Source organism: Acanthisitta chloris, unplaced genomic scaffold, assembly GCF_000695815.1.
Source record: "Acanthisitta chloris isolate BGI_N310 unplaced genomic scaffold, ASM69581v1 scaffold3532, whole genome shotgun sequence".
NCBI lineage: Eukaryota > Metazoa > Chordata > Aves > Passeriformes > Acanthisittidae > Acanthisitta > Acanthisitta chloris.
The window spans coordinates 29,921-57,145 of NW_008660867.1; the positions used below are offsets into that span (position 1 = coordinate 29,921).

Consider the following 27,225-nt stretch of genomic DNA (forward strand, 5'->3'; position numbering starts at 1 on the left):
CTTTGGCAGGGATTTTGACAGTCAGAGACTTTATGAAAGGACAGTGTTGATATATTGCCCATTTACAATCAGAAGGGGTTATTGTTTAATTTTACGAAGGAATTACAGTATGAAATATTTTATTCCTTCTTAGCATGGGGCACAAAAACCAATATAAGCTTCATCCTTCCTGGGTCCTATAGTTCGCTTTGGTTCTTCAGTGAAAGTAGAGGCATATCATTAAAATTCATCATTGCTATTTGTCTCCAAAGTAACCCTAGAGCAGAACAGATTGACATCAAGTCTTAATAAAAGGCCAGGAATCAAAGTTCTGTAAGGTATAAATTTCATGGTGAAAATGGCCAAGTTGTGGTATATTTCTGAACAAATAATCTGTTTGTCACCTTGTTGAGCATTAAATTGCAAAAAATAACTTCTGTGATATATTTGCTGTACATTTTTGGAATCCACATTTGTTGACAAACATAGCCACCAATAGCTTAAAGTGAATACAGTTTACCCCAGACTCTAGGAATTCATTAGAAATACAAGTACACCAGATGATGGAATATACCCCAGGTGACACAAAAATGCAACAATCATTGTGATTAAGAGTTTACAGAATAGTCTGTTGGAAACACACAGGAGATGGTCCTAAAGAACTAAAAGAAAGACCTGCGCATTTAGTGGGCAGTGTGTCGCAGAGGAGATGTGTGTGTATGCAAAACAGGCATTATGGCAAGATGAAATGAGAGATGTGACAACTCAGGTAGAAGTAGGAATAAACATTCTTGCAGTCTTTCCAACTCTGAATGTGCAAAGGATGTGAGATAAAAGAGACATGGGGGGCTTGCCTCACATGGAGAAATGTTGTAGGTTTTCACAGTATCAGTTTCCTCCGTATTACTCCCATCTGCTGAATCACTGGATTAAAGCAGTTTCCCTTCTGACAGTGGATTGTTGGGAGTTCCTGCAAGAAAATTCATGTTTATCATTTCTTGCCATGGCATCAGATAAGGCAGGCTTTCCTTGTCTTTATGCCTATGCCAGCAGTGATAAGAAAAGAGATTCTAGCACACTTTCCCTGGGGTCTGAAAATTCCCTGTCACAGACTGATTGCTTAGCCCTGCTGAAAACAGATGTCTCTTGCCAGGGAGATGAAGCTGGAATAAATAAGCCTACAGTGACTGAAACCCACTGGATGTATACGCATGTGACCACCTAATGTGGTTAGTGGTATTCACAATGACACCTAGCATTATATTTTCTCTCCGCAATCTTCCCTTTCTGAACTTGCACACTAAAATGAAATGAGGCAGAAGGTCTGCAGCAGGGTTTTTTTCCGCTGGATTTAAAGGCTTTCCTTCACATTTTGTACTAATCCATCTATTTTTTGGTAGATAAAATGTGACTAAGAAAGGAAGGCAAGTAACATTCTTATTCACTTGGTCTTTTCAGAGATTCTTTTCACTAACTTTTAAGAATGGCTTTCACAGCAGAAAGTCTTTCAAACAAATATATTAAAGATGAAACATACCTATTTGGTAGTCATAGTTTTGATATTTTCTCACTGTTGGTAGTACTCATGCTTAAATAAGAGTTTGGAATATTCTGATAAATTTCTTTTCCTATTTTTTTCTGAATCATAAAAGCAAGACATGCTACTGAAATTTCAAGACCACAACCCTACTTCTACTGGGAAACAGTAGACAAAAATCAGCCATCATACAAATAGTACGACTTCTTGGAAGTCTTGAAGTAGATAGAATTTAGTAAAGTCCAATTTGGTAGAGATATTCTCTCCAGCCTTATGCTTATTGGACAGGTGAGAATATTTTCTAGCACTGCAAACTATATGCATGAAATTTGTGTCTTTTGCAGAAAAGAAGGCAAAGGAAACATTCTAAGGCATGCTTAATGCCCTCCTCATAGAGGAGAAAAGTAGCACTGCAGTGTTCCAACTGCATGTGCTGTCATTAATACGAACTTTAAAAGTTCCATAATAAATATCTCTAGATTATATCATCTAAAAATCTCACTGTGGCCTGTAGTCCCAATAGTTCTGGTAGCAAATGCTGGAGATTTCTGAAAGCAACTGCTTTTCTCAAGTGTAATTTTTTCAACCTTGGAGCCAGCAATTCTGTCTTCCTCTACAGATACTTGAGGCACACTTATTTCTCGATCCATATCATATGTTTAAATCACTGATCAGTTGATTGGTTGGTCTTACATATTTATTTACTGTAAGTATCTCTAATCAGGTTCGGATTCCTCTGACATTCATTTTGCTTAAGTTAACCTCATGATTTAATAGAGGAAATTGCATAGTGCTGTGAAGCTCCAGTCATTTTATAAAGATTTTCCCTTACCTCATAGAGCCAAGGGTGAATTGGACAGTTCTACTATTTAGCACATCTACCATTCATTCGTCTATGTCATCCTGTAGCTCTTACATTCCTGAATAACCCCATTGACTTCACTGGGGTTACTTCTAAGACCGAAGGTATCAGGTTCTGATGCTGGTATAACTGCCTTCAGTTTTGCCAGGGCTTTTGCTCTAAACCTATCTTCTTACTTGTTACTGTCTCCTTTTATCTTCCTTATGAAAACTAGTTTGCTTAAGTTTATAAATTTGTTCCTGACTTAGTCATATCAGGTCTGCCACAGCAATAAACCCAGCGTGTTTTGAAGACAGAAACATGCCTTGGAGTTTCTTGTATTTTCCCAAAGTTCCCCCTTTTCCACAGAGACTGTCATAGCACATCTGCTGAATTCACTAGAAATCATATACTGAAAGGCACCAGAAAAGGAAACACTTTTACTGTGAGGGTGAATGAGCACTGGCACAGGTTGCCCAGAGAGGAATCTCCATCCTGGAAGTGTTCAGTATACACCTAGACATGGTCCTGGGGAAGTCACTCTGGGTGTCTCTGCTTGAGACAGGACCCTAACCATTCCATGAAACACTTTTGCTCTACTAGCACTCAGTTAGGAACTATGCATTAACTTTAACATTGGTCTTCTGTAAAACTGTCCAATCTCTTGGTGTTTCCTGTGGGACAGTTGTACAGCTTCAGATGATAGCCAGGAGGTATTTGCACAGCATCAGTTACAGTAGGGATTATGTCTGAAATGCATTGTGAGGCCTTTCTTACATAGCACATTAGCTCTGATCATTTTGTTATCCATACATGGCTCATGCAATCCAACTAATCTGTAGGATGCATTATTGTATTACAGCTAAGAAAAGCATGGCACAGAAGTGTGATACTTTTCAACTAATTAAGACTGTTGTATTCTTACCTCAGTTATACAGGAACATTACATATATAGCATTAATACAAACAGACAAATGTGTAGAGAATTTTGCAAGTCTTTGGGATCAGTACTCTGAAATCCAAAGGAGAAGTTTGGTACCAAGGGAATCTATTATACTGCATGACTTTAGATCAGTCTCTGTCTTCCCTTTTGCCTGTGTAGTCTTGCTGAGCATCTCTGGATAATTAAGGATAATTACGTCTTGCCTTTGAACAGCCTTGGTGTCTTTTGTGTCATTCCAGCAGCCCCCCTGCTTTCCTCAACTTGTTTGTTCTGTTCCAGACCTTTTGAGAGACAATTGACAAGTATGGGTATGTCTTGACTGTGCTTACGAATGGACAAAAGAGCTGCTGGAGAAGGTTTGACTGATGGGATAAATAGAGAGAACACTGCTGAGATAAATGAAGAGCTCCACTGAATATCACTAGCTATCTTTTTGTAGTGCATACTGAAATACCAGCAGTGGGGCTAGTGGAGAGTGGCAGGACTTGTGAAGGTAAAGGGAGATAATTGCTGCATCTACGGTTTGAAGGGACAAGGCTAAATAAACTTTTTTTGAAATACTGCAGGCCAACTGCTAGGGAGAAAAAGCAGAAGTTGAAGGATTAAATGGAAATAAGACAAATGGAAGTAAGTCACTGAGAGATGAATTAAGTTCTGTTAAAATCAGACAAAAAAAGTAAAGATTAAACAATTAGAACACTTACTTTATGAAAGAGTTCAAAATATATCACATACAAAGAACTTTCTCACTTTATGTACACCTTTGGGTTTCAAAATGACCCTGAAAGGTATCATCCCTGCTTCAAAGCACTCATTTTTAAGTCAGATCACAATTCATTCCTCTCTCTAATGAACTATGAATTTCCAGTTAGTGCCAAACCAAAGGCAAGGTGCTTTTATTTGATTCCAAATGAAATATGTATTTCTACTGGAAAAAGCACAAATGGGAGTTTGCACATCTAGGAGAATGCAGGCCACACATGTTCAGGAAAGGTGAATTCAAGGGGAAGCAGTTGCTGTTTGAACATGGACGTTTTGGAACGTTATTACAGAAAAGGTAGGGAGATCAAGCCAATTTTGATAGACCATAAACAATTTTTAAAAGTACTTGAGAGTGAAGTTAATTTTGGGATCAGGGAACTGGCTTAGATGACCCAAAATACATCTTTTAATCTCCTGTTGCTCTATAACAATAATTTTCCCGAAGAGTCACCAGTCAGTGCACTCAGCAGAATAGCCAACAGTTTTGGCAGGGTACTTTCATGTTTAGGACCTTGTTCTGTGAAGTGTACTGGGCTTCTGTTGACAACTTTACAGTAAACCATACATATAGTTTTAGACATATATACATATATATACTTTGAGAATTTCATTCTTCATTTTATGTGAGGATGCTATCAAATCACAGAAACTAATGTGAATTTGAGGTTTTATTTCTGCAAGAGAATGATCATATCTTACAATACAGGTAAAAGATTTGGATTTAAAGCACAATAATGCTGTGTTGTCACCCACATTTAGCTAGTTATCTTCTTCCACGTTTGAGAATAACTTCACACTTCCTGTTATTTTTAATCAAAACATAAGTCTAAATGAGACATAAATGCCCATATAGCTCCCTATTGGAAATTACTCATACAATAAACTTTGTTGATTAATTATCTTAGATACCACAAGGTCAAAATAATTTGTCACACTGCTATTCAGCCCTTTTCATTACGTTCCCTTAGTGGGAGAGGTTAGAAAATGAAAATAAAACAGTTGCCCTACATTTGTTAATAGCAGCTGGCAAGAGGATGCTCATAGAATGCTGTGTATGTGTCCAGGCTGCATGATCAGATATGTGATATGAAACCATGGTATTTGAAAGAAAAAATAATATTTAGTGCAAAGGGCATTCCACATAGAAACACTCACATCCAGCCAATTACCTGGACCTGGAGGAATTAGGAGATACAACCTGGTACATGCCAGTACATACTGGAAGCATTCTACATTCTTCATTGTACAGAATTGTATTTATTATTTTTCAGTAATGAGCTTGGACATCTGCTCTAAATGTGTCTGCCTTAGGTTCAGTTGGTTCAGTTACTTCAATTTACCTTCCTAACAACAGTGTAAATCAACTGGCTCAATTCTAATGTCATGAACAGTCTTACCTCACTTGTTTCAGAGGAGTGAGCTGGACTGCTTGTGGGGATGAGACAGAGCTCTGACAGGAGAAAAAAAGAGACTAGAGTAAAGAAGCCTGTATATACTCACTAAATATATTTTTCTCTCATCAAAGTTAAAAAATAAGCAACAGCCTTTTCAGCATGTGGAAGTAGCAAGGGCATCCTCTGTCCTCACCACAAGCCTTCTCCTTGGCCAAATAACTCAGGAGGCAGAGGGATATTGTTGCTGTGCTGTAAACAGGGAAGGATTTTTCTTTATTTTATGTGACAATATCAAAGGATCAATTATTAGAGTTTTCTCATCAATGCGATGGCAACATCAATGCAATCTCATTATAGGCAACGATGGAGTGAAAGGATCTATGATTGTTTCTAGTATGCTTGAACTTGACATTTGACAGCAAATGAATGAACTACAGTGCAGGGACCAATTTAGACATGTCATCAGACTTCTGAGCCCATGCTAAATTGCTTGGTTTTCCCTTGTGTATCTGTCGAATCTAAGCAGATGCAGTCTCTTTCTTCTATTTTACATAGCTGGCACTCGAGAGAGGCACTGGAGAGAAGTTTTCTGGGGAAAAAAATGGAAAAGTTATTCAGGCAGACGTCTGAACTCCTCTCTGCTGTGGAAATAGGCTCTGTGCTGTGGCTCAAATTAGGGGTAACAGCCAGCACATGATTTGTATTACTTGGCTGCCTGGGCTTAATACTTTGTTTTGCCTGAAGAGGGTTGGTGATTGAAGATACATTGCTTCTTTGGAACCACAAACTGAACCCTAACAGAAGATGCACCATCTTGTGGGAAACCTTGTGTTTCACAAGATCTGGCATGAATCAGTTGTGCCGTTTGATGTTTTATGCAAAAGTTAATATCAAACAATTTCAGTTTTTTAAATTTGGACCTTGAACTAACTGTACAACTTGTCCAGGTCCTTGTGAACTCTGAACATGTATCTTCCTTAGTCATGGAAGGAGAGCTCCATCTGTTTTATTTTCTGTCTTATTTTGGAGCCTGCATTAAAACACAGGTTTATAGAGCTTTAAAGAGTCGTAAAAGAGATGTATTTCATAAGAGTAGAGGGTTGTTCTTTGTCCAGAAGGAGCACGTCATTCATCTACTAGAGGCTCTAGATACTGTTTTACCTGTTTACCTTACAGAGATTTAAATTCATCTCACACCTTGCAGTCTGGGTGCCCATCTCAGCCTCTCTTCCCTTACAGTCCATCTGCATGCTGGCAATGGGTTGGGTACAGATCCTGCAGCAAGTGTTCTCAGCTTTTTCTTTGTCTTTCTTTTTTTTCTTTCTGAAGCTGTCAACTTCACTGTTATCGAGTGCTGGCTTAATCTGTTACCTCCTTGCCTTACCTACTATGCCCTGGGAATTCAAAGTAGTAGTAAATATGTTCATTTTTCACTATTGTTAGTTAGTAAGTACTTTACTCCACCATTTCTTAAGCCTGTAAAGGCACATAGATTTACTGGATGTGTTTGAATATGCAAATAAATGAAAACCAGAACTTTGCAATTATAAGAATTTAGTATTTGAAGATATGAAGGGATATAAAGGTGTGGAAAATGAAAGCTTTCTTTTGGATTAAAGCCACCGCATATGTAGCTTGGTATAATTACAAAGAAGACAAACTGTGATTTGCTTTTCCCTTTTCTCTAGTATCTTTTGATGTGGACTTTGTCATTCATAGTAAGATAGGAATCTTTAAGAATGTTTAACCTATAACCATCTCTTATACTGTCTTTTGCTGTATGTGTGCTGGCATTTAAATGAAACAGCCAAGGGAGTCTTAAATGCCATTATAAGCATAGTCATTCCAGCTGTTTGCAGGATTGTATAGGTCAACCAGCTAAGGGGCCTGATTTTAGTGTTTTGGGATCAGTTACAGCTTCATTGGAGGGTTGAAATTCAATCTTAAATCACTGTGCTGTAACAAGTTGGTGCTACAAGGTTTATTACGGTAGCTGGTTTCTTCCCTATCATGGCTACCCATAGACTGTAACTGCATTTTTATAGTGTCTCTTTGGTACAGATGTAGCCATCAGCCTTGGGTATATCGCACTGGCACCTGTAGTGAGCTGAAAAGTGGGACTGTTTGATGCCACCTTTTATATCACTGCAGTCAGGTGACCCTGCAGAATAAATATTAACAGATTTTTCCTTTCATGCTGATGAGATTCTTAAATAATTTACTGTTGCCTTTCTGAGTCAGGTTCTGCAGCCTTGATGCAGTCATAGCTTCTTTTGACTTTCACATGAGTTTTGTCAGAGCCAAAACTGCAGGCTTGGTCTCAGTTTGATGAAGTATGTAACAACGTCAAATCAAATCCATCACTCAAAAGCTGCAAGGCTTTTGTAGTACATGTAATTAAGAGAACATTTTTCGTCTAAGAATTACCTATGTTTTGTGCCTGTCTGATAATGATAGTAATATGCAATATATATTTATTTGTTAAGATGTGGAGAAAATGAACTAAAGAAGATAAACCTTTCAGTATCTTATAATTACATTTATAGATTTTTAAGATCTGGCATTTACCAGCTCTCCTTATTATGCTATAGTCCAAATTCTCTGATGAGATCAACATCTTTGCCATTCTTTTAGTGGGGTCTTATGGTTCTGAGATGTGAGTACAGTGTATTGGCTTTCAAAAATAGTTGAACATACACTGCTCACTACTTATCTGTCTGTTTTCTTAAGCAGTTATCAAAAAACTACTGTTAAAGTATTGATGAATATTTTCCATATAAGTTGAATAGCTGAATAAGAGTAACAATTACTGTTGAAAGGCAACACAGACTCTCTTAAAAAGAGAGCATGTTTTTTATTGAACTTGCCTTTCTTTTCTTTGCTTCTATACTTTGGCTTTCACTAATCTTGGATACTATTTTATTGAGATCTTTCAGCATATACATGTCTTTTACATTATATTTTATTTGAAGTTACTCAAGTGACAGCTAATTACCTATCTATCTGACCAGCACTGCAAAGACACTTTTGATGTCAGATCATCAGGATTTTTATTTCTTTGACAATTACTTGTTCGTAAGCTAACAGTTTCTCTTTTGCTCCATTAAACTGAACATACTATAAATATTAGTTATTTACTCAGAAGCTTCCTTGACATTCAATGACCTACATGTCACATAATCTTATAAATGTATTTAGCGAGCTGTTATAAGGGATCACCCGTAAGCTAGTATTTCACCTAGATAAGTGAATTCAGCTCATTAAAAAACTAATGGGAAGTTTTCTCTCTGGTCAGATGATTGCTTCAGCTGCCTCCAAAGGTATAAAGAAGTGATTTAAGTCAAATTTTAACATTTCATTGTGTCACAGACTGCACTCATCTTTGGTTATGAAGCCTCTGTTGAAAGCCGACAAGTCACAGGTAAGGAGGCTATAACCTTTAGCTGAGGAACAGTAACTTGCTAAATAGTGTTCTTCAGCCAAGAGCGATCATCTGACACCACACTTCCACTTCAAATTTTAATTTTCTCCCCTGTGTTACAAACCTGGCATTCCTCTCATGTTAAATCTTATCTTCCTTCGTACTGAAGTCAAGCCTGTCAGTGAAATTCTGAAATTACAGCAAGAGTATAAGATTTGTATCAAAAGTAGTGTGTGCATTGCCAGTCTGTCTTTGATGCAACTTATTTATTTGCATTCTTATTTCTTTTAACCTTCTTCTCTCATCACCTGTTAGCTCTCTGTTAGAAATTCTGGATTTTAGCATGTAGTAAGTCAATCTTCTACTCTCCAGTGCTGGGGTTTTATCCAGAGTAGCTTGGCAGCTTTTTGATGTCTTTTTCCCTTAAATTAGAAAGCACTTTTTCTCCAAAATAATATAAAAGTATGATGTAACCATTGTGCATTTGCCCCAAGGTTTTAAAAAATGTTTTCTCAGTGGAACATCTCTGTCAAGAGAAAAGAAATATATGCCTAAGCATGCTGGAATGTGAAGACAGGCTTTAAGTCAAATGCGGCTAGTGCTAAAAATGACCTTGATCCACGGTCTTTGCTATTCCAGCCAAGCTACAAGGTGGTGTCAAAGGCTCCCCCTGCTCCTCTCCTGACTCACCTCTTCCTTGTGTTGGTGGGTAGCTTTTCAGGAGTGCACATCAATCTGTGCAAAAAAAAAGAGGAAAGGAAAGAAGGAAGAGGGAGAGATGATTGGGATGGGATGGGATGGGATGGGATGGGATGGGATGGGATGGGATGGGATGGGAAGGGATGGGATGGGAAACTGTGCCAGAAAGGTGAGTGCTGAGCTCAGCAATGATATCCAGAGGCTTCAGAACAGACAGCACTTAAAGCTCCAGCTGGAGGTTCCTGGGGGAGGCTTGTGAACCAGTTCAGTTTTTAACAGTTTCATCTACCAAACAGGACTAAACTGTCTGTAATTTAGCACGACACACTTGAACTAGTGGTAACAGTAAAAGGAACTCAAAGATTCATCCTGTCCAGGAAACTCTTCCTGAAGCTACAGGTTAAATTTATGACCAGAAGATGAAACAGAGAGTTTTGGAGAAAAATCTTTATCCTTAGGAGCAGCAGTTAGTATGGATGATGAGCTGTGCTCTGGAACTTTTCCTGTAATAACTGTTGGCAGCATCAGCCAACTCTGAGTCTTACATGCATAATTCAAATGTTTCAGATAATTCCTGACTTGAACTTAGAAAATTAATGCTTTTTAATTGTTTTTATTTCAAAAAATATTTTCAAACTATATAGTTTCACAGCTCTGCAGTTGTTATCTATTCTGTTTTATGATTTTAGTTATATTTCTTGAGTACAAGTTTGTTAGATATAGTATAGATAGTTTTCTGGTTGTTATATTTTCAAGTGATTGTCTTATATGGCAGATTGAAGCAGCTTTTTAATATCAAATGCAGAGTAGATTATACTTCCCAGTTTTGTAAATTTAGCAATTTATAGGGTATCAAATTTGCAGATATAACCTTTTGCTTTTATATTAAGCAACTTTATTTTCTTCTCTTTACATCAAGCCACTTTTAGGTCTTTTCCTGTATTAAATGATCTGTTACATATGAAAACTCTTCATCTTGATCCAGTGACTCCTTCGGTTGTGGACGTAGATCTATTTCTTAATCTCAAACTAATATGTCATTTATAAAACCTTTTCCATTAAATTATAAAACTGACTGTTATCTTTGAGGTTTCTGACAGAAGAGAAAATTGAGTTTTAACACGTGTTTTGAAAAGTTGGCTTTGTAACTCTGCTGTGGTTTCTCATCACTCAGACAGCTTCTGATATGTATTTTGAAGTATAATAGGACCTGAGCATTTAGAGGAGTGGTTTACTCCATAGGGCACACTTGTTGAGGCCTGCTCTCAAAAATGTTATTTTGATCTTTCTATTGACTAGGACCGTCTTGGTGATTTCTTTGTGTTGATCCTATGCAGTATTGCTGATTGCTGCCTTTTATTTTGTTACTCATTTACTATAAACTGCATATGGGGCATTAAGGCTACACCTGCCCTATTTCTTCTGTTCAGGATGTTACAAATATGCTGCACATATGCTTGGTCCATTCAGGTGGAGAAGCTCAAACTTCAAACAGATTAGTTTGCCTGAACTCTTTGCAGCTCTTAACACAAAAGGGCTTGGGTATGGCCAGAAGAGAATGTTCAGCCTGTGTGGATTTAATGCAGCCCTATCTTGCAGCTTAGTACCTTCTCATTGCACTCTGTAGGAGGTGAGACATGGGGAATGTTTGGAAGATGTAGTGAAACAAATAGGTAAATGTGGCACATCTTCATTAAGTGAATGGATACAGTCCCACTAGAGCATTTTACTGCTAGTCCTAGTCTCCTGAGTTGTGCACTTTACAAGATTGTCAGTGTTGATGATGACTAAATAACAAAGCTCTCCCTTGCCAGCAGTAATAAGAAATATCACGTCTCCTTTTCCAAGTGTTTTTAGGACAAGAAAATATAGTTTCCTATCAACTTTGTTAGATTTTTCTAAGTTCTCATGAAAAGTTTTCACACAACTGGACATAGGTTTCACCAAAAATGGACCCCCATTAGTTAAGATGCCAAAACAGGCCCTCCACTTTAATTTTCAACAAAGGTTTGGGTTTTCACTCCACTTTATGTTAATCATCAAAAGCGTATCAAGCAACAATTTATTATGGACACTCCTGAACTTTGTTGTTCTAGTTATCACAAGTAGTGGAAGTGCCAGCCACTTCCAGCTTGTTAGGGAAGTGATATGATAGTAAACCCTCAGAGGACATCGAGCATACTCCGTTTCTCCAGCCTTGAGCTCCTGTGCCCTACTGAGTTGATACCTGTCTTCTAGCAATGGAAGAAGTTGAGCCATCTAATTTTGGGAACCTCTGCCTTGCCTTCAGGGTTCAGTTTTTTTGCCTTTTTTAAAGAAGAATCAGAAAATCATGATGAAAGCAGAAGGGGCAATTTCTCATTGAGAAAACCAGCCTCTTTATCATCAAAATGTTTTTAATTAAACATTTCAGACTACTCATGTGCATGTAAATCCAAGTGAAACCATCTGTCACAGTGTCTGCTCCTTTCTGACTGCACCATGTGCCATAGGTTAATCTGGTGGCCACTGCTGGCTACTGATATTCTGAATTTGTGTGAACACATAGACTGGCTCTTCATATCTGTGTAAAATCAGCCTGTAATTGTGCACAGCTGTCTGTTTCTGCCCCTTTATTCTGTTGATTTCTGTGCAGTGAATTACCTGAACCACAGACTGTGTTAGGGGCTTCTTTTATTCATTTGCACAGAGCTAAAAAGTCTGTGGCCATCACTGCTGCTTGGGGACTCTGTTGAGTGAAATACTAGACTTAAGAACAGCAGCACTCACATGTTTTCTCTAGTCAGCGCATATTGCTCATGGTATAAAGAAAACAGAAAATATGTTTCTTCTGTGATCATAAATTATTAGGTTTTACCTGCATTGCCTATGAGAAGGTGTTATAATTTAGAAGAGAGTAGCAATTTGAGCAGAATAGACATGCCTCCTACCTCTTTCTTTTCTTTAGATTCCCTGCCCCTCCCTCATCCACTAATGTCTTCTGTGGGCTTTAGGGATGAAACAAATTACTCTACATTGGTGACAAGAGCAAAATAAATGAGATTTAGCTGCACAGGAAGGTCTTGCTGTATAGCCTGATGGTAAAAGCACTTGTTAGTGGCAAAGGAATTGTACTGTATGTTTGGCATCCTGCTGCCAGGGCTCCTTCGGTGGTTTCATGCTGTCACTGTATATAAAAATAAAGAGCGAGCCCTGCAGGCAAGAAAAACAAGCAACTCTCCCAATCCCGGATAAGTGTTATAAGCAATAGGCTATAGACTCATGTTTCTATTTGTGCTTTCTTTTTGACTTACTAAATACAAATTTTTATTTTTTGCCTGTGACTCATCTTCAAGGAGAAGCTCTCCCCCTTGGTATGCTAATGGATAGGAGGTGGGAGGAGAGGAATGGATACCCTGGAAGTCAGCAGGAGAGGAAATTGAACCTTCCTTCTGTGTTTGTGGTGGGTGCTTTTACCACAGTAAACCATAAAAAGAATAATTATTTTCTTAATGTGTAACTCTTACCTAGGGTGCATATGCACATTTGTACTATCATCTTTGGGAAGATACTTGTGGCCACTGTGATATTTTGTAGGAGACCAGACCTGCCATCATCTTTGGGAAGATACTTGTGGCCGCCGTGATATTTTGTAGGAGACCAGACCTGCCTGCTAGCTATGCTCAAAGTTTGCTTGGCAGATATCAAGGAGGTGCACATGAAGGCAATTTTTCTATCACCTCCAGTTTAGGCATGAGCTGAATACCAATCCTGTTAACATGGTGTGTTGCAAAATCCAGTGTCTATGTTGGCTGATGCTGCAGTACGATGTGTTTCAGGTATTTAAGGTGCTGATCTACATGGCTCTGAAAATTTCCCCAAAGGACCAGTTTAAAAAGGGACACATACTAAACAGGTTAATTCGTATGTGTGTTGCAGTATTCATATCTGTGCTGCAGGCTTTTGTCTTTTAGATAGCTCTAGGTGTTTCAACACTACATGAGATGACTAAGGGCAGCCATCTCTTGCAGTGAACCACCAGTGTGAAGTGGATTTCCTCAATACCCACTCTGGGCAAGCTTTGTGCTCTCTACACCAGCACATTCACTTGTATCTGAGGAAGAAGCTAAACTGGAGCATTCTGGGTGCTAGTGAGCTTTTAGAGTCTTCCATCATGTTAACCAGGCTTATTGTGACCAGCAGTCTTCCCAGACAGTTCACCCATACCCAAGGGCCATTTTGAGTAGGTAAGTATATAGTTTGCATACAGCTGCCCTGTTTCAGATCAAAGGACACTTTAATGGATGCAATCCAAGGCCAGCTGCCTTCAGTGCTGGAAGTGTGATAGGACACACTCAATTCATTGGTGCAGGCAAAGACCTAGGCTACAGGAGAGTTTCAGTGAATCTCAGGGCAGAGGTGGCTACTAAGCAAATTCAAATCTGATTTGACAGCTCCATCCTCTGATCATTTGGTGATGTCAAGGCTCAAGGAAGAAGCTGCATTGCCTCTCACAAATGGACATCTGTGAGTTATTTACCTGTTTTGTTGACCCTGACTCCCTGGTGGGAGTGAGACAGGCTCTTGCTCTGGTCTTGGTTGTCATAAATGTCTTTCTATGTGATACAGGACAGGATTCTTGGTACATTGTTGCTAGTACTATAAACTGTGAGTTCTGTTTGTGCCAAAGAGGTTTTGGAACTCTTTACCAAGTAGCACATGGGATTTGGGGCACCTTTGTACTGTATTTTGTGTTGTATCCCATGGGTTAGGGAAGATACAGGTAGGGTTATTCTCAAATGTGGGGTCGTCAGAGGGAGTGCACTAGAGAGTGGCAGAAAAAGCAAATGATTTTGAGGTGTCCCTAGTGAAGTCCCAACTAGACCATTATTGTGATGCTTGTAAGTCTACTACAGGGTAAAGACATACACCTGACACTCCTGTGTGGTGTTCCCTCTGAGATTCTCTCTTACCAATAGCATGAAAAAGATAAGATCATTTCTGTTAAGATAGGACAGAAATTTAAATGTCCAAAAGGATAGTATCATTTTAACATTGTCTGCTGTGTGATAGTTGTTCATTTATATATACTGGGCCAGATGTTTATCTGATAAAAGTCAATGTAACTTCACTGAATGGAGATGAGGTGCACCAAGTTGATGATTCAGCCTTTGTTCATTTAACTGTTTAGATTTATCGTTTATTAACCTCAGCATGGAGAATGTGGTTTCTATGCCTAGTGTAAGGAAGATTTTTCTAAAAAAAAAAAAGGATTCTGCTCTTAGTGATATCTAGCTTTGTCTTGTAGGTGAGGATTGAATGAGGCCATTATGTGTAAAATGAAATGTTTTATGTGAAATAGCCACATATGATAATACTTTGGTTGGTATTCATAGAGCCATGCTTACTCCATCTGTCTCAGTTATAAATATTTTAAGTGCATATCTCAGTAAATTTTAGGGTTTGTAATGTAGTAAAATCAAGTAGATGTTAATAAATTCTAGCAAGCACAGAAACTCAGTTCTTTCTCAGTAGGATTCTTTTATCTGCTCAAGAATGTCTTGCTACAGCTGCAAAAATATTGAACTAAGTTTAAACTACAACAAATGTGTTACTAAGGTAGCTGATTTTTGTATGTTTAGAACGGTAGACTGGATTCTCAAAAATGAGTAGCAAATGTGTTTGCAGAATAATTTCATCGGGCTTTTTTTTTCTTTCTTTTTTTCCTACCATTCTGAAATGTAGAGTTGCCTAAGAGCCACGTGCTCATGCAAGGGTGAAGTCTGATGCTTCTTAGTTTCCTCCTTTTCAACATCCAACTAAATCCAGACCCAAAATGCCATGAAGACATCATTTCCTTCTGATTTGTACTAGCCCAAAGTAACCTAGCAGCTTTCAGTAGAGAACAGATAGTTCATTTGGCTGTTGGTTTTGAAGCAGCTTGATCAAAGGTCTTCCAGCATTTTCTATGGCCTTTTACTCCCTATGTCTGTGCTTCAGGTAGTGAAGAGATCCCAGCAGTCTTCCTTAATTCCTGCATTAAGTAACACTCAGGATCACATGAAATAGCCACATCTGGGACTGCTCTGATCCTGCTCTGCTCTTTTGGGCCAAAATCTCTCTCCTTTAGGAACAGATTGAGGAACTTGCAGTCAAGTTTAGTTGAGACTAAATGTAATAAAATGAAGACATGGGGAAGGGAGGGAGCATGATGATATTTCAGTAACAATCGCAATATTTGCATAGATCTGCTCAATCTAGTTGAGCTTCTGCTTGTTTCAATAAATATTGTCAAGCCTTAGAGTTTCCAGCATGCAAGAATAAAATAAAGCTTGTCTGCATTTGATTTGTAGAAGTATTTTTGTATTATATGATGGATTTACAAATATTTTCTTGAAAGGCTTTTTCCAAGTGATTTTTTCTTAGAAGATGTGTCTGTTAACTAGTAGCTATCTTCAGACACCAGTGTCCTGACAATGCTGACAAAGGCTACAGATAAGAACAAGTTTCATAAATTTGCTGTACTTTTCACTGGTGAAGGCTATTGCAAATAAGAAAGTGCCAAGTGTTCTGTCTCACCCATAATTAAAAACTGGATGTTCTGTTTATGTGTTTTCTTGCAGCTGGCAGCATTAGAGAGACAGATCTTTGACTTCCTTGGTTTCCAATGGGCTCCTATCCTGAGCAATTTCCTACAAATAATAGTTGTCATTTTGGGTTTGTTTGGAACCATCCAGTTTAGGCCTCGGTATATAGTTGTGGTAAGTCTCATTTATTATCTTTTTTTTTTTTTTGTAATGGGTTTTTAAAACTGTATTATTACAAAACAGAATTTTCTTTGCTTCAAAACTTGGTGTTTCTGTGGAAACTTTAGAGGTCTCCATGCCTTTTTGCAAATTTAGGACTACCGAGTGGCATTTCTGAGGTTTTTTGAAGCTGTCAAGAATAGGTAACCTCGAGAAAGTGCTGCCAAAATTATGACCATGATACAAATCCTTAGGAAGATTCTATAAAGAATGAAATACCTAGATGGGTCATGGGAATATCAGCAATTAGACCATGCATAAATGAAGAAATTAAATACAAATTGTTGTTCTTTTTGCAATAGACAGGCAGAATCAGTGGTGATTAAAAAAACAGATTTGTATTGGCCAAGTTAGATTTAGCTACATCTTCCTTTTTAAGAGGGAGAGCAAGGACTGTGGAAATTTCTTTGGTCCTGTGACCCATGGGTTCCAAAGAAATGCTTGTCACTTACATGTAACTTTGTCAAGACCTGTACTTATGGTCTTGACCCTAAATTGGTGTAAATTGTCCCTGATGCTTGTAACTTCAAGCTTCACAGTTGTTTTTTTTTCCCATGTTCTCAGCATAGCCAGGAATAAAAAGAATTTTCAAAGCTGTGAAGTAAACTGGCAACAAAAAGATACTCCTATTCCTCCCCCACGCTCTCTCCTGAATGGATGAAAATTATGTCTTTACCTGGCAGTCTTTGTATCTGTAACATTTTGGTTGTGTTGTCAGTAATGGTTTTTAAGAGGCTAAAGTTATCTTTCTTTTTCCTCACAAAAGAGTGAAATCAATGTCTACTGGGGAAAACTCATTAAACAAATACTTAAAAAGCTTCATCTTTTCTAGTCAAACTTGGAATCCTGTAATTTTTTGTCATATCTTAAAAGAAAAAGTGAACAAAAAAAGTGCATCCAAGGTTATATTCACATTAGCCGAGCTTCCAAATAGACTGTAAGGAACTGAAAATGGATTGATATAAATAATAGAGCTTTTATCTATTGTCTGTACTTGGAGAACTGGACATCATATATTATTGACTCACCTTTCTGCTTCATGCTCTTCATTTGATAAGTAAGACATCAGTAGCAAATGAGGGTAAACATCTGTAAAATTATGTAGGGAATTCATGTCGGAAGTGCAACACTACAAAATTTCTCGCCCCTCAGGTTCGCACTGCTGTTCAGTGGGGAAAGCTCTGCTTTAATTTTCAGATGAAGTGCAACAGATGCTGTGTGTTTCTATATCTTTTCCAATGTAAATGAACATTTTAGGCTATATTAAAGTTGCTTTCAAGAAGAGGTAAAGAACTCATAATTAAAGAAACACCTCCTCAACAAAATACTTTATCCTCAGATTTAACTGAACTCACGTTCTGATTTATCTTTAAATAAGATCTCGTTCTACAGTAGGTGCAAATACTGATTACTTGAGAAAATCAAGGCTTTAGACCAGCTTCTATCCTGGAACATAAGGTTCCCGATGGAATAGGTGTAGTTTGATCCAAATCCTTAAGTCCGAAGAGCGAAGGTACACAAGGTGCCTGGAATCAACCTCACAGCTCAACACCAGCAGAAAGGGGTGGCTTGCATGTCTCCCTGCTCCCACTGTTCTTCTCCCTGGATGAATACTTCCTCAGATCCTCCCCACCAGTTCTGGCAGCAGTTAACCAAACCCTTCATTAAGGCAGTTCCACTCCTAAGCTGTTAGAAAAACAACCTAGCAAAAAGTGAAGAGTAAGCTGAATCCAGTCTGTGATGTTCCCAGTGGTTGCCAGGGCCAGCAAAAGACAGGGATTAGGACTGCATGGTCATGAACACCAGTGTGGAGGGGGAGGGGAAAGGAGGAGATGCAAGACTTGCCTTGTTACTAGTTACAAACTTGTTAGTTCAGCCTCTTACCCAGCTTCACCCTCAGGCTGAATTCAGTGGGTATCTCAAGCCAGTGTGAGCACATACTCCTTTTGCACAGCTGCTGCCCTTGTGCTGTTCCTTCATTTGCACCAGCATAAGCATCAGGTAAACCACTTCGTAAACTGTCAAACCAGAACAGATCCATCTGTAAAGCAGCCGTTCTCTTTACTGGTGTTTTGCTTGTTCCAGCTGCAGGGAAGAGGTGTGAGAGGGGAAATGGGAACAAGTAGCTAGAGGAAGCAGAAAAAAAGTGTGTTTTTTCTACAGCAGTGCAGGGTTACACCAGTTCAAAGTGCTCATTGACCTATAGCCTGAGGATCTTCCAGATTATACCCATCACATGCTTCTCAGAAAGTGTCCTAAGGCTGTCCCAACCACAGCTGAGCTTTGTCCACTGTCCCCAGAAGCCCCAGAAGGAGTCAGTGGTACAGACAATAAAGACACCTACCTGTGTCAGCTCCAGGTGGTCTTCACTAAGGCAAAAGGGAATCCAAAGGCAACTCTCCAAGGAAGGGCATAGCTTGCCTCCCTCCTTCTGAAACCCTTAAAACTTGGTCCACCTATTACAGCAGTAAACTTTTACTGCTGACTTCAAATATAAAGTCTTCTTAATGCAAATCTTAGTAGGGTCCTGAATTTCAGTATTTGGCACAATGCAGGCTCTGAGTAGTGAACTGAGCTCCAAATTCATTCAGAAGTTTCATGGGCTTCCAAGTCTATAGCTGCACCTTCAGCTACATCTAAGTCCCTGGATATGTTAGTGGTTGCTGTCACGAGAATTTGGAGCTGTGTCTTTGGCAGAAGAAATATGTTGAGTCATGCTTTTACGTAGTCTGATTGCTGAAGCTTCTGATTTAGATTAAGCTTAATCCAGTTTAACGGGAAAAGTAACCAATTACTTCAAGAAAAATATGTTCAGTGTCCATTGTCTTTCCCTTAAGACTTCCCTGGAAATCAGCATTACTAGTGCAGATGATCCCATTAGAACATAAAAAATTGAAATAAAGAGAGAATCATGTCAGATGCAACAGTTTACTTCTGCAAACTGTCTACACAAAATTGATCTGGCACTTGTGAGCGCAAATTGTCCCCATGATATTCTGTCATTCTCTGGTGATGATCTTGACTTAAGCTGACCAGCTCTAGGGTCGTTGGTTTGAGCTCAAGAGAATGTTTTTAATCTGTCCTCTGTGCAATGAAGTCTGTGCCTGAAGGTTTCCCTGACAAGAGAAGTTACATAAAAGCTTTCACTTTGCCATCCTATGCTGTGTATGTCATTTTCTCTCTCCTCAAAATTTAACATACCTAAGGAATGGGATAGTAAGTGAATAAATGTAATACATGTAGGGCCATAACTTGAAGCACATCTATACTGCAGTCAAATATGAGACTAGTTCTGCAGGTATAATTGAGCAGGGTTTTGTTGCAGGTAGGTAGAGTCAAGTTCAGTGAAGGCTGTGATAGAAACTGATAAACACAGAAGCAGTTACACACTTCTAACTCTTCCTCTGCCTTTGAAACCAGGCTACCTAGTTTATCACTAGGATTTAATGACTACATAAGCTGCAGTCATTTCTTTGACAGCAGTATAAGCATAGCCATTCAAGATTCAAAATCTGAATGAAAAATTAGTTTGAGTGATATAAAATTTGGCATGAGAGCTTTCTACCAAAAAAATGCCCCACCAACTAAGAGCTGCCACACAATGGCTGATTCATGAGGCATCTCTGTTGAATATAATTGTCATTCCAAGAGTTAAAAGCAATGGCTCATGTTCTCTGTCTACAGTCCTTCAGATACAGAACTATAAGTACAGTGATTCTGAAATAAATCTGGAATTTCATTTGCTCACATCTAAAATTCCAAGTCCTTAGAGCTTAGGAACAGAGAGAGAGGGAGGAACAGCATTGATTCCAAGTGTCCTAATTAGTTTAAATCAAATAATAATTTGTAATAGGTTTTGTATTAATTAGTAATTTGGATCAATTTTGTGAACAATTTGTCCTGTCATGAAGCAGATGTGCTATTTTCAGTATTTGAATATTTTGTGACTGAATTAAATCAGTGCAAAGTTCCTAGGGGACATAAAACTGCAGAGCTAATTCCTATTTTTCCCATATTAGCTCATTTGCGACTTGCCCAAACATTTGCAAAGAAGAAAAAACAGCTAAATTTTAGTTCTAACCATGCTGTTACCCTCCTGTCATGAAGCTCCAGAATTCTGCTGTGATCCATTTCCCTGTGCATGCTTTTCCTTTCTTAATAGAACTTGCTGTCACCAGCAAGATTTTCTGGCTGTTAAAACTGATTAAATATGATGACAGGATCCTCGTTAAAGTTGAGGTTTTTTGCCCTCTCCTTCTTCTGATATGGGACTTCAGAAGTCTTCTGAATGATGAGTCATGTAGCTAAAATTTCACAAACCAGGCCCAAAGCTGAACAAAAATGTGTTAATGAACAGTGGGTGATAGAAATAATACACTTAAATAGGGGGAATATAAGGTGGAAATTTCTACTTTACTTCCCTTAATATATTCCATTAAACAGTGATATGTAGGCCATGTGTACAGTTGAAAAGCCAGGAGACAGTTTCTTAAAAAATTAAAAACAAAAGCAGAAGAAAGGCTGTACAGCATACTTTACACAGTATTCAGGTAAATGTCATACAGACAAGTCAAAACACAGGTGAAATATTTAGACTTCCAGAATTACTCCTTGAATATCCTTCCTGGTAAGTCCTGTGTTGTTACTGTTCCATCATGTTGATTTATGCCATTCCCTTGCCATCTTTCATAAATATGACTAATAAGGCTCTGCAAGTACTGATGCCTCTGAGGCACAGCCAGGCATTACAGCGGTGTGATCTGACAGCTCACTAGTCGCTCCTTTCTCCTGAATTATCCCTGAGCCAACATGCATTCCCCCTAATGCCAAGACACTGTCAGAATAGGTGCTGCACTTCAGATTAAATATACACTTGAGATAGTTTATTCATTAAAGCTAAACTTGCCCCACAATCCTTGTAATATTCAAAATTAGAAAATTTCTTTGTTCTTTTGATATTCAGTTTAAGAAGACATCCTTTCTATTTTTTCTTACCCTTTCTTGTCATGACATTTTATCCATCCAATACCAATGATATAACTTTAGAAATGTTTGTATTTCACTGATCTATAAAAGGCATCTCTGCATTGGTTTCAATATGACTTGTAGAGCTGAAACAGGTATAGAAATCTCACTGTTGTAGAGAGTATTATGTGTTATGAAAGGGGATCTGAAAGGAACATATGGGGCTGGACAGTAATTTAATAGACATTTCACCTGTAAGTTTTAGGAAGTACTTTCTACATAACTTGTAAGACTCCAAATACTTCCTCACACCACATAGTATACAATCCTTAGTGCAAAAGACCAAAAGCAAGAAAGTATATAGTGCATCATGGCGAGAAATAAGCAAAGATTGTCACCAGTCCTAGGTCCTTCCAGCAGAAGGAATCAGTTGCAAAAAATACCCAGGTAATTTTTAAGTAGTGCATCATATGGGGTATAAAATAGACACCCCAACTCTTATTATTTCAACCTGTCTGGAAAATTCCTTCTTTATGCCAGATATGGTGAGGGTTGTGATGCTGAGTATGAGACCAGCTGAGCTGGGGTGGACTGAATGTGGTTGGCCAAGAAGTGGGGCAGGACCTGTGGGTATGGGGGAGTAAGGGTGAGCAGACACAGCAAAATGAACAGGATAATGGTCAGGACATGGAGCAGGAGAAGTTGAATAGCAGGTCAGGTCATGAAACAGGTTAGATGCAGTTCCTTGGGAGGGAAATGAAACCTGAGGATCAGTGTGGACCTGATGTTTCAGATCCTAACCATTCCTAAACTGAGAGAAAATTGCCAGCATGCATGACATGTCCCTTTCACACAGAGGATGGCAATTTGGGCTGTTTCTCTGCTAGCAAAAAAGGAGAAGTCTTCATCATTAATCTAAAAGTTACACCTCTGTTAATGACTCAAGCAGGTGTTACTGTGATGCCACATAATGGAATATTGCTATAATATTTTTATAAACGTAGAGGTATATACGTATAAATTTACACACATACACATAGTGTTCAGGAAATATGAAAAAAAATTCAGAAAGAAGCACTCAAAAATTTAGAAAAGTTGTTATTAAAGCCCTTCTGTGCAATCTTACTGTGATCCTTTTATATATTTGCAGTTTTGAACTGCGAAGATGCATACCAATTCTTTTTCTATTGTCACCTCAGTTTCAACAGAAAAGACAGACATTTGGGGTTTTTCTGGTGATCACACCTATAGAATAGGAACTTGATTTACAGAAATAGAAGACAATGGGAAAAGTGAGGCACATGCTAGCAAGAAGGATTGCTTTTGCTGTGAAGGCTGTGCTGGGTAGCTGAGTTTTATCTCTGCTCTCAACCACTGAAACCTTTTTTGACACAAAGTGAGTCACTTGAACCAAACTCGTCATGTTTTCCCCTTGCGTTTCGGGCTCTTGTCTTGAGACCTTGTGGTCTGATTTGCACAAGTGCTGCATGCTCAGCCACAGGGAGCTGAACACTGAGTTTATAAAGTACTGTATAACCTCAAGACTTCTGAAAAATGAACTCTAAAGCACCTCAAGTTGAATGTGTGAATCCTTCTGAATGTAATCTCTGCATGTATCAGAACATCATTTGCATTCTGAGAGCTGTATCATTCCCTTATAACATAAAATAAATTAGTTAATGTTTGTGCAGCTCCCACACATTACAGCGATGAACATCTTAGAAAACCTCATGAGGAAATTAATATTCTGTCCTCAGAGCAGGGTCTGAGTGACAAGGAGAAATGAAGTATTGAGTTAGCTGTTCATAAATTGTGTTAAGGGAGGTAGATATTTTAAAATAAAAATACATCTATGATGATTTGATTAATGTTTGTGCTGTATTGCACATCCACAAAATAGAAAAATTAATATGGCATATATAACAAAAATTCTGACATTTCCTAATTTTTCTTTCTTGGTTTTGCTGTCATATAACCTTTTCTTTGATTTAGTCTTCCTTAAGTACCTATGAAGCTATGCAAGGGAAAAATCTGCTCCTTGCATGTCCAAAAATGTGTGTTTTTAACTGTGGGCAATAACTTTCTTACTTTTAAAAAGTAAGTAACTTAAAAAATTGCTGAATATGTAATTACTATGTTTACACTGCAAATGGAAGTCAAATTTAGATTTCTACATTTCAGTGAGAGTGTAAGAAGAGCCTCTCCATACACAGCTGCTGGGTTTCAAGGTGTACACCTGCTTTGCACCTGCACTTCTCTTTTAGTAATCCTCACAGTAGGTAAAGAACTGAACCAGTCCTGACTGTGTAAAACAGCATAGACTGGCCTGGGAAAGCATGTTCAGACAGATTTTGCCTGCTTAGTTGAGAGTTGTCATTGGTACCCATGGGACAGAATGAGGCCATTAACAGATTTGGCTTGGCCTAGCAGATCAAACAGGATTGCTTTTGTTGTGGTGACAGATTTAGTTCATGGACAGATAAAAAATTCTTTCTTGAAAAGTACAATTCTCCTGAATAGTCTAAATCCTGCTTTTTACGTGCAACTGGGCTTGTATGAATTGTTCATTAATTTTGAACACTCCACCCATAATGTTCTGAGGATAGACGCTGAAAAATTGGAAGCTTATGCGGAGTTACTACAAAGTCAACAAATGAAGTAAAAATGATATACTCTTTTAAGTTAACCTTATGAATAGTACATGCCTTATACTGCTCACAGACCACAGCAGCTTTGTCTTCAGTTGCCACACTGCCCTTCGCTGTAAAACAGAGGAAATGCCCCAGGAGTGTTACTCCTATATTGTTTATTAATGACCTACTTCATAGGCCACAACCATCTCCCAGCTGCCCAAGTACCTCAGAAGAAATTATAATAAAGCAGTTAACTTGTTAGGTGTAGAGAAATGTCTGCATGAATTAGGGGTAATCAAGTGAGGAAAAATTCGGCTTTCTTCACCTGAACCTTTCATTATACATCACAGGGAGGGGAAGGAAGAGAAGAACATAACACAAAACTGCCCAAGAAAGCCAAACTGATGGCATTTGTGCAATGAAAGTGTGATCCAGAGTATTGCAGATTAGTATGTTGAGATTTAGTGATTGTATTGAAGCAAAACAATAGCATATTAACCCTCATCTAGTCACAGGTAATTAGACTTGCAAAGGCTCCTAGCAGCAGTTCTCCACTGTGAAATCTGGAAGTGTGTTAATGTAAAGTGTCAATGCTGCTGATCATTGCATTTTTTTCAGGTGGGTGTAACTCCAGCATGGCTGGGTGGGCACTGGACCCATCAGGCAGAAATGCTTCTTAGGGGATCTGCCTGGAGGGTTCATTGGGAATGGTTTGCAGCTGTATGTTAGTAAACAGTGCATCTGTAAGGAAATGGTGCCGGTCTATTGTGCTGACAAAATGCAAAAGATAATTTAAGATATACAAATTAATCTCCAATTCAAGTTGTGGATGGAGTATGAGTCTAGTATGATGCTGGAGAACCCTGAAGAGATATGGATGTGTTCAGTTCTTAAGGATGCATTGTAGGATCATTTTCATGGCAGAAGGGCTAGAGAAGCAGTGAGCTGTTTTTAATGTAATTAAAGTACCTTTTACTATAAAAGAGTCTTAGATCAGATTTGCCCTTCACCTATTTGTTTAAAAAGAAAAAAAATCCAGATTATCAGATCAATAGATTTTCCGTTTTATTTGGTGGTGGTTTTTTCCCCTTGTGTCTTTCTTCATAATAGCTAAATGCTATTTCAATTGTATTTGCTTATTTAAAGTATTGTGCTATTCTGGAATCTTCTTTAACAGATATAAATCATGATTTAAAAATGGCTCACAGTTGCCCCAAAAACAGTGTTTAAGTCAGCACTTTGGATTTAATTGATATCAGTAGGATAGTGTAAAACTGTAAAGAATAAATCTATTTTATTGGTATTTATTTAGTATGGCAGTGAATATTGGATTTATAATTTCCTGTAGTTCTTAGGTGACTTCTGCAGGGAGACCTCCCTTTCTGAACTCTCTGTGCTTGGCTGTTCCCAGAAGAACAATGCTTATTGATATCAGGTTTTTTATTATTGATCTGCTCAGTATAAAGTCCTTTCATCTTCACATTTTATTTTTCTGTCTTTTTGCTTTCATCTGGCTTTGTGTTTAGTACACGGTGTGGACTGCCCTGTGGGTCACCTGGAATGTTTTCATTATCTGCTTCTATTTGGAAGTAGGCGGACTTTCTAAGGTAGGTCACTTATCCTTCTTCAGCTTTATGGGAGGGTGTTTTAACAGCAGGACTCTCAGATTTTAGAAGACTGGAACCATAGAGAAAAATGTGGTTGTTTGAACATACAATTTGATCTTCAGAGTTCTTCCTCAACGAGAACTCTAGTGTTTGAACTTCTCCCTGATAGTAAATAGCTAGGGGTTTGAAGTACATAAATGCTATGAATCTGAACTACAGTTGCCTTCTGAAGTACCATCCGAAGGTGGGGGGTGGAGAGGGCATTCAGTTGTAAATTTGAGGTTCTTTTTGATTGTTGAAAAACAGGCAATGTCATTTTGGTTGAATTTTCAAGTGTGTATGAAAAGTGTGATTTCCAAGACTGCTTTGAAAGCAGCAAAAGAAAATTACTAAGAAGGTTAATGTAATAACTTGTAGAGCAAATTGGTCTCGCAGTGAGAATGTTAATTCCTTGTAAAAAAGATGAAATGGCAAAGGATGACTTTTGTCGCATCTGAATAAAACTTTCCTTTACGTGACACTCGGTGCTCAAGGTCACCAGCTCCTTATTCAAACCTCTGATTAGAGAAGAAATGTTTGCTGGAAGTGTCAAGACACGTGCACTTGTTCAAGGTAGCACTTATGTTAGCACAGGTTATGTTTAGCATTGTATCTACTGTGAGTTCCATACAACACCTGCTGGGATTTTATCCTCCAGTTGAACGTAGATGATACAGATCTTTGTTTACTGCAATCATGCTTACATGATTCCAGGCGCAGTATGGCCATAGCACATGCTGACCCCAGCATTACTAATAGAATAAAAGTCAACATTACTGGTTGTAGATTTAGTGATATGAACTACATCACTGTTAGTTCATGCAGTGCTTTTAGAGAATGCAATCCTGTGCAATGTGCTCTTGGAAGACTCTGCTGGAGCAGGGAGGATGGACTCAGACAAGCATTTTGGTTCCTTCCAACCTCACCCATTCTGTGATTCTATGAATAGTGTACTCCACGCAGTTCAGAGTGGAATATTTGTGAGCTATGTACTTGCTAGCATTAAAGCTCTTAGCTTTTGGCTGACAACAAACAGAAAACTGGTAAAACCAATTTACTAAGAAATAAAATTTAATTTACTCGGTAGAAATTCCATTAAAATTAAAGGTTTCAGTGATAGGTTTCTTTGGTGATAAAATTTTGTAATGAAAAGCTGCAACAGTTTATTTTTCCTCCAAACATGATGTAGCTCATAAGAAGTGATGGGCTCAATGAGGAAATTAGTGCACTTCATAGAGAATCAAAATAAATGATCCTATTGGTATGTTCTGACTTAAAAAACCTATATGATAAACAGAAGAGCAACACATGGAAGTGATGAATGCCTGAAGTAATTACTCATTCTCATGATACACAGAGAGGTTATATTTTTTCACTTAGTTGGGTCATGTCTGTTTTTGTAATTACTATTATATTTTACATATAACTGGTGTATTTCTCTAAGTGCCTAGCAAGTGAAGCAAAACTTTTAGTCTGATTCCTGAGTTTGTGAAAATTTGACTTGCTTTTCCATTGATTGCAAAGGATTATGGTAATATCCTCACTGTAAGAGGTTTATAAATCAGTAGGTATGAAGTCCTGCATCTTCCAGTTTCACCTCTGTGTTTCACTTTTAGCTCT

The 27,225-nt window shown here is 38.3% G+C and overlaps 1 protein-coding gene across 1 annotated transcript; it reads left to right on the plus strand.

The window, feature by feature from the left end:
* Positions 1-16,178: 16,178 nt before the first annotated feature.
* Positions 16,179-25,566, plus strand: LOC103797750 (sodium/potassium-transporting ATPase subunit beta-1-interacting protein 3; the record flags this gene model as incomplete). The annotated part of the gene is made up of 2 exons (XM_009069977.1): positions 16,179-16,316; positions 25,486-25,566. Coding segments are annotated over 2 exons (219 nt in total), but the record flags the coding sequence as incomplete, so codon positions are not given.
* Between the last annotated feature and the right edge of the window lie 1,659 nt (positions 25,567-27,225).